At 32.6% G+C, this 8,723-nt stretch overlaps 1 protein-coding gene and 1 long non-coding RNA gene across 5 annotated transcripts; one reads left to right on the top strand and one right to left on the bottom strand.

Moving 5' to 3' along the window:
- The first annotated feature begins 1,021 nt into the window (after positions 1 to 1,021).
- LOC136208244 (uncharacterized) lies at positions 1,022 to 4,989 on the top strand. 4 transcript variants are annotated; one of them, XM_065999041.1, is made up of 4 exons: positions 1,022 to 1,255; positions 1,719 to 3,261; positions 3,619 to 4,559; positions 4,644 to 4,989. In XM_065999041.1, the coding sequence occupies exons 2-4, from the start codon at positions 3,253 to 3,255 to the stop codon at positions 4,759 to 4,761; spliced, it is 1,068 nt and encodes a 355-aa protein (XP_065855113.1). In that variant the 5' UTR covers positions 1,022 to 1,255; positions 1,719 to 3,252; the 3' UTR covers positions 4,762 to 4,989. The 4 variants fall into 3 exon arrangements, 2 of the variants coding, with proteins under 2 accessions (XP_065855113.1, XP_065855114.1); XR_010677022.1 differs by having other exon boundaries at positions 2,047 to 3,261; XM_065999042.1 differs by lacking the exon at positions 1,719 to 3,261.
- Positions 4,990 to 5,177: 188 nt separating this feature from the next.
- LOC136208278 (uncharacterized) lies at positions 5,178 to 6,746 on the bottom strand. Its single transcript, XR_010677042.1, has 2 exons — positions 6,490 to 6,746; positions 5,178 to 6,362 (listed from the first exon to the last, which is right to left on the bottom strand). It is a non-coding gene; the product is annotated as an uncharacterized lncRNA (long non-coding RNA).
- Positions 6,747 to 8,723: the final 1,977 nt, after the last annotated feature.

Consider the following 8,723-nt stretch of genomic DNA (forward strand, 5'->3'; position numbering starts at 1 on the left):
TTGGAATGACCAATGGAAAAAAGTTGCAAGTACCATGACATATGTTGGTGACGAATCGAAGTTGCTCTGGATTTAAAAAAAATCAAGTTGGAGAAGTTAAAAGATAGAATTTACATTTGTGTAGGTGTTGATTCAACCTTGTATGATTTACGAATGTTTATGCAAGCAAAAGACAGTCCAAACAAACTATCTATTGTAGATCTCAATGATGTACAATGCTAAAATTAATCCATGTATAAATCCTAAAATCACCAATACTTTGAAATGATTCACGAATGTTCATCACACATACAACATAAATTAGTTTAAAAATCACCATGTAGCCATTAAACACTACTAGCTAACCTAAAAAAATATATCACAAGAAGTCCATGTATAAACCCTAAAATTAATCTGAAATCAAATAGAAGAAAACAAACACATGTGGAGGGACATGCCTTCGATTTGGGTTTATCCTGGTCATTATTACTTCCTGTCTTATCCATCTTCGTCGGTCAGTTTTTCGATTTTCCGTTCACAAATCGACTGTCGTTCGCAATTGGAGGAAGAATAAGAAAGCTTAGGGAGAAAATGGGGTGTTATAAGTATTCTAGAAGTTGAAAAAGAGTCTATTTTAATAACATGTAAGGGAATGAATCTGAATATCCTAACATCTAGCTTTGTAAATTACTCTATATAATATTTCATTAGATGCTTTGAATGGAATCCCACGTCCTAAATGTACTGTGTTGGAGTTGTTTTTAGATTTTAAAAATAGCTTTTCCAACTAAAATGATCATTTGCCAAACTGTTTTTTCAAAAGTTTGGAAAAATTAAAAAAGGCAAAACCTATGTTTAAGCCCCTGAACTTTTCCCGTTTTAAGGATCAGGCCTCTGATCATTTATTTTTCCATATTGAACCCCTAATCTTTATCTTTCTTATGGATTCAGCTTTTTATAACAGCTCTGTCCAAACTGTGCTCCACACGCCGTTAGTGATGAATAAGCATGCTATGCCATGTGGACTCATTATCAAACGATGCACATTAAACAATTAATCTCAAAATTTCTGCGATAGTTATTCATTAATCTAACCCTAATTCTCACTTTCTGTAAATCGATTTTCTCCTTGAATCGGATTCGAGCCACCCTTCCTCCTCCTTCCAAACGCAAAAGGCATACGGTTTTCTACTAAAGAAACGATGAAATCAAGAGAAATCTGAGACATAAAATTCGACACTGACGTGAGTTTGGTCGCTTTTTGGAACTTTAACAGGTTAGCAGCTATATCAAACAATAGCTTTAACAAAGTATGTGGTCCTTCTGCAAACTTTAACTTTTGTCGTTTTCTATTATAAAATACATATTGCAATTTATGTCAAATTGAGAAAAGATGGGATGACTGAGGAGTAAAAGATGAGATCAATATGGTTTGTTATACATTTTAAAATGGATGGCCAACATTTCTTTTGAGTTTTGATAATGGATGTACCGCCATCTTTCTTGAGTTTTAATTCAATATGGTCACAATACTGGTTTAAGTATTTACACAATATACTCTGTATTTCTTTCAATATACTCTGTATTTATTACCATTGTTATACTTAGTTATGGATATATATGTTATTCCAATAAGCAGGTTTATGTGAATTTACACAATATTATATATAATCCTTGTATTTGTTAGTATTTATTCATGGGATCATTTCTTTTTTTTTATTATTTGTTTATTTCGACAGAATGGGAGATTCGTTTTTGAAGTTAGGTGTTCATCATAGGGGAAAGTTTGAAATCAACAAGAATACTAAAAAAAAGAGTATGTTAATGGGATATATACAGTACTTGATCCCCTTCTGGATGTCGATAAAATGTCATATCCAAATATTCAGTCGTACTTAAAGGATATAGGCTACGATGGGGAAAAGCAGTTGTATTCTAGATGCAAGAAAACTAATCAGTTCTTATTGGTGTATGATGACAATAGCGTTTTGGAAGCAATTACTAATCTAAAAAATGGTGAGGAATTTGATTTATTTATTGACCATTGTAATCCCATGCATGTTGAAGATGGATTAGTGGATGATGGAGAAACTGATGGCGATAAAGAACGGGACAAACATGAACCACACACGAACCTAGATGACATGTTGTTTCCTGTTACGTTTCTTAGTGATGATGATGAAGAGGAACTTCAAGAAGCAAGAGAAAAGCTCAAAAATTTTAAGAAATCAAATAAGAAAGGCTCCAAACAAAGTGAGATTGACAAAGAAGATGTTGAAGATGATAAAGTAGATATTGAAGACGATAAAATTGCAACTAGTGATGAATCTTCTGAATCCGCACATGAATCTGACTATTTTTCGTCTGATGAAGAGGGAAGCTACTATAGTGGGAGTGACGAAGAATTGGATGAAGTTTGTAGGAGACATTCCTCAACTACGTGGTTTGATCCAACCATAAGTATTCCTATTTTCTGTACAGGAATGGTGTTTTGTAACGTGGAGCAGTTTAGAAATGTGGTTGCCACATATGCATTGAAAAAAAAACTTGGAGTGCACTTTGTGAAAAACGAAAAGGAAAGGGTTAGGGTGCACTGTGTAGAAAATTGTCCATGGGTTTTATTTAAAAGTAATGAGTCAAAGAAGGACAAAACATTGAAAATTAAGACTTATATTCCGCATTACAAGTGCAAGACGGTAAGGAAGAGTATATTTTCCAATGCTGCATACCTTTCCAAGCATTATAAACAAACAGTTCAATTAAAGCCAAATATAAAGCTAAGGGAGCTGAAGGAATTGGTGAGGAAAGATTTCAAGCTTCTTGTTAACTTGACAGTCTGCCAGAATGCTAAGAACAAGATAAAATTGGATTTAGAAGGAGATGTGAAGAGGGAATTTGCACTAATTACTGCTTATGCAAGGGAAATTAGAAAAACAAATCCAGGGACAAATTGTCAAGTGGTAGTGAACAGAGAGAATCTGGGTGGCCAACCTAAGTTTTCCAGATTTTATGTTTGTTTCAGTGCATGTAAGCAAGGTTGGAAAGCAGGTTGTAGACCCATCATTGGTCTGGATGGATGTTTCTTAAAAGGAATGTGCAAGGGACAATTGCTTTGTGCTGTTGGCAGAGATGGGAACAACCAGATGTTTCCTATTGCTTGGGCTGTTGTTAATGTAGAGAACAAACATACATGGGGTTGGTTTCTCCAGTGGATTCAACGTGATCTCGAACTTGGAGATGGGAATGGATATACAATAGTATCTGATATCTGATATGCAAAAGGTAAGTGATAATTGAGCTTTTTTAGTTGCTTTATTAAAATATTATGTATGTTACCTTTCATTTTGTTTTATTATTGTTGAGGTAATGTTATCAGATATTAAATATGCAGCACTAAGTATTTCTCTTGTATTCATTCCATTATTTTTCATTTGGCACTCATGCATAAAACCATTTATTATTGAGTTTATATAAATTTCTCATTTGGACATTTCAATACATATCTTTGATTGAATAATTAATCTTGTCTGATGTTCGTAATGGAATTTGTATTATAAATCTCTCATTTGGACACTTCACTTATATTTATGTTCAAATGCTTCATAATATTGATATCATTTTCACATTCAACTTTGATAGGGACTTGAGAGTGCGATACAGGAAATTATCCCTGAATGTGAGCACAGAATGTGTGCCAGGCACGTCTATGCTGCTTGGGCTAAGAAATGGAGAGGTGAAGAACGGAAAAAAGCATTTTGGGCTTGTGCAAAGTCAACAAACATGGTCGATTTGAAGGCTAATCTTGATGTGTTGAAGGAGTTAGGCGAAGGCATAGTTGAGGATGCTTTAAGTCGTTCTAACCATGAAATACAATCATGGTGTAAAGCATTCTTCAACACCAATCCATCATGCGATGTCGTTGATAACAACCTTAGCGAAATGTTTAATGGATGGATACTTGAGTCGAGGTTAAAAGCAATCATTACAATGTTGGATGAGATAAGAGTTTTGGTAATGAAAAGGATAGCAATCAAGAGCAAGCTTCCCAGTACTTGGATATGTGATATTTCAGAAAGAGCATTTAAAAAACTTGAACAAAACATTAAGGAGTCATTTGATTGGCAAGTGGATTTTAATGGAGATGATGGATATGAGATAACACATGTGAATAAGGCAACCCTTAGACACATTGTTCAGTTGGAGAAAAAGACATGCTCGTGTAGAGCTTGGGAGCTATCTGGTATACCTTGCCAACATGCCATGCCTGCAATTTTAGATGCCAAAAAAGAGCCAATTGACTATGTTGTTCATTGGTACCACAAGGACACCTACTTGAAAGCGTACGGATATAAAATGCAAGCAATGAGAGGTATGGATTTATGGGAAACAGAAGGTTGTGAAGAACTACTGCCACCACCCATTAAGAAAATGCCGGGGAGGCCTAAAAAGGCAAGACGTAAGGATATTTTTGAAGAACCGAAAATTGGAAAACTAAGTAGGAAAGGTAGAGTCATGACTTGTAGTGTGTGCGGTGGAGAAAAACATAATGCCGCAGCCTGCAAAAAAAAAAAGATAAGCCTGTAAGTGACTATTATATATTTACATCTTGAAATTACATGAAATCTAAACTTTAGTGATCATATTATCATTTTCATTTGAAACAGGTTCAAGCCACAAAATCAAATGAAAACCGTAAGAAACAAAGGCTTGAGAAAGGAAAAGAGAAACCTTCTCAATCTAGTCAAAAGGCAACCAATTCAACTGTTGTGCAAGAGTTGTTAAATATTTATAAACCTAAGCCTGTCAAGAAATCATGGAAAGAAAAGGTTGTTACATGAATTATAATGTCAACCTCAATACAAGAAAGGAGCTTTCAATTGGGGAGCTGGTTTGATTTTGGATCTCTATAATTATATAGCTAGCCTTTCTTTCTGTTGAAATAGTTTGGAATCCATATTGAACCCATATTATGAATATTTACTTTGGAAATTGAAGCATAGTTGATTCTGACTCCCTCTCCTTTCTTTTCTATGATAAGTGAAGTCTTTTGTTGAATAATTGTTATAATATTTGGTTGAATGTATAGAGTTAGTTAATTGTCTGCTATGAGAAGTTAATTGTTATTATCTGCAACTTCATATTTATATAAGCTAAGAATACACAATTTACAATAAGGCATATATTGGCAAGAAAAGAACTTATCACAACAAATTTATCAATAGATTAATAATAATACAAATTATACAAATTCTATATACTTGAATTGTTTCAGAGAATTACAAAGGAACTGACTCAGAGTTTTCTAATAAATTGACCAAAGTGTTATGTCACATAAAATGACTTTTTCCTTGTCAATTACTGCATGTCAAGAATCATCTCGTGCTCTTCTTTCACTTCTCCTAGAGCTTCTTCGTGTAAGCAATCAATGCCGGCCTAACCATTACCACAAAAGCGCTCGATACGGCTTGAAGGAAATTCTCTCGTTCAATCGTTGTGTCCCATCAAAGCAAACCTCTTATAGAAATTTGCAGTTCATGTCCTTTCTGTTAAGTCAATATCTGTCTCGCCTGTCCCTGCTATTGATAACATCTTATGTGCACCAGAAAAGCCCTTATTACCATTTCTGATGCTGCATAATTTTCACGGCTTGAAACAGGTGTGTCTAGCACCTTGAACTTGGAAATGCAGCACCAGCCCAAAAAACACCAGAACCAACAACGTAAATCAGCAAAGAACACAAACTGTCTTTTATATCAACTTCCTAATGAAAAATTACAAATTAACACCCGTTTGCGACTTGGTCCTTTCTCAGTAGGACTGTCAAATTTTTATTGCAAATATTATACATTTTTACACGATTGAAATTGTAAAATACAGTCTTACAAAAAATTGGCTTTTTTTATCTGATATAAAGTACCATTTTTGGATTTAGAGGGATAGAATCCATCTACTCTATTGAAGCTAATGCTAAGACATGTATGCATATATAAATTAATTTTTATGATCTGATCTGCAAGAATATACCAGCAAATATTATGACATTGGCAAATAGTTTCTCTCATAAACATCACAAAAATGACTTCCCCAAATGCATTCATAAACCACACTAATTTTTATATAATTTATGACGATACAATTTAAGTGATCCCCAAATTTAAAATTATGCTAATACTCTTGAGGGTTAAATCTGGAAAAATAGCCTGAAAGGGTCAAAGGGGCTCAACTCAATCAAGCAGTTCTCCTGCAAGGAAATGAAAGCATTCAAGTAATCAATGGAGCATTCCTCCTTCGCTGACCAAGGAGCAACAAGGCCGAGAAGCTGCATCCGAAATGGGTAGACCCTTTCTCCAAGAAGGGAGTCGATTTAATTATCTAGGACTTATCTAACACCATTTCAATAAAACATTCAGCAAATTCCCAATTGAAAACATACTTGAGCCTTAGAAAACTTCCAAAAGAAACTCCTAGGATTTGTCTCTATTTTTTTAAAAAATAACTTCGCATGATTACCTGCACAGATTGTGATTCGGAGGAGATAAAGCATACCCTTCAAGCACAATCGATTTGGGAGGAGCAGAAAAAACGATAGAAGTCGATTTGTCTCTAATTGCGTTTGATGCTTCAAAATCCATTAGGGTTACGATTAGGTTGGAGAAGTTCAATTTTGATTTAGGCGAGAGGATCAATTTGTATCTAATTTCAATCCTGATGTTCAAAATCGATTAAGAAAGTGATGAGGATGGAAGAAGATAGCAGATGTCCGGGGAGAATACTTCATCGATTAATGTTTCTTTTACATATGACCACGTGGCAATAGCAAATTGCAATGTCATCTAAACAACGCGCAATTAACGGCGCGTGGAGCACAGTTTGAACAGAGCTGTTATAAAAGGGCTGAATCCATCAGAAAGATAAAGATCAGGGGTTTAATATGGAAAAATAAATAATCAGAGGCCTGATCCTTAAAACAGGAAAAGTTGAGGGGTTTAAACATGGGTTTTGCCATTAAAAAACGTTGCTTCAAGCAAAAGTTACTACAATTTTGTAGTTTTTCATGGAGTAATTTTAACAACTTATAGTTGATATTAATTTTTTTTAGATAAAAATAATTATAACTTACAGTCTTGATCACATGCACCTTAATGAGTATGTAGAATTTGCTCTTTCACCGTTAGATTTAGACTTATTAGAATCAGGGTCGACCCTGGACCTAGGCCAGAAGCGCTCTGGCCTAGGACCCAAGGCCGTAAGGGGGTCCAAAGTTTTTATTAAATGTGTAAGTATATATAAAGTAAAAACCATAATTTATAACAAAATCAAATATGTCTCCAGGTGGTAAGGTTTGGAACTCTCATCCAAAGGCTCAATGTGTTGGATTCGTGACAAAAGCATATTTTTTAGACAATATTTTATACCAGAATATCTATGCTATATTCTTTTAAGACTTTAAGAAAATATTTTATAGACCAAATCAATATTTTTTTTAAAAAAATTAGTGAATATAAATTCCACCATATATTTTTTTTAGAGCATATCTTTTAGATGAAATCAATTATTAAATAGTGAATATAAATTCAATTTTAAAAATTTATTTATATTTATAATTATGTCAAAATTTATTTTTAATATAATTTAAGGATTAAAATTTATAAATTAAGAGTTATTGATATATTTACCAAAGTTTAGAATTTATGAATTAGGGTCTAAATTTTTTAAATTAGAATATAAAATCATACTTTATTTCGTATATATAAAAATAATGGCATATTGAAAAGTAATTTTAATAAAATAATTTAATTGTAATTTTGTAACCAATTTGATATTCATGTAAAAAGCTCTAAAAATTATTTAGGTTTTAAAGGGTCCAAATAATTAATATTTTAAACTCAAAAGAGGTCCAATTTGATTTTTTTGAATATAGATTGAGGGTTAATTTAAGAATTACACTCATATTTCACCTTTGTGGTATCCAAAATTTTGTTATATCATTTTGTAACATTTTCATAAATGACATTTAACACATTTTAAATGGAAAATTAATTAATTTGTTATTTCTTTTTGCCACATGACACAATTTTTGACATGCGATATGTACACGCGGCAATTGATTTAATTTTTTACCATATAGATTTAATATGTAGATAAATAAGGTATTAAATTTTGGATATCACATGGGTCAAATAGGGGTTTAATCCATAATTTAAAGAAATTGTGAAATATCCTTCATTTTGGGTAAACTTGTATTTAGTGAACGTAATAATACATACCGTATAACTACTAATAAAATATTTTTTTATTTATCATGTATTGAAATATATTTTAATTTTTTATACAAAATATTTTTATTAAAGAGGCCTTTATTTATTATTTCGCCTAGAACTCGTAAATTCTCAAGACCGGCCCTAATTAGAATCCTAAGGTGAAGATTCAAAACTTCCTGAGACTTAGATTCAAATCATATTTTTTATTTTTTATTTTTTAACTTTTAGAATTTTTATTGTGTATCTACTAATTTAAACACGTTTGTCAGTTTTTCCATAACTTCTGTTGTTCACAGTAATACTACTAAATTCACGTTAGTATTTGAATATATGAAGCCCATTTAGAAAGATAATGGAAATTTCCAGCCATTGAGAAAGATTAGATCTACTTCTACAATACTACAATTTGGACATTTAAATGAATAGAAAGCCTTTTAAATCATGCGCCAACAAAAACTTGGATCAAATACATAAATATCATAA

This window comes from Euphorbia lathyris, chromosome 10 (genome assembly GCF_963576675.1).
Source record: "Euphorbia lathyris chromosome 10, ddEupLath1.1, whole genome shotgun sequence".
Classification (NCBI taxonomy): Eukaryota; Viridiplantae; Streptophyta; class Magnoliopsida; order Malpighiales; family Euphorbiaceae; genus Euphorbia; species Euphorbia lathyris.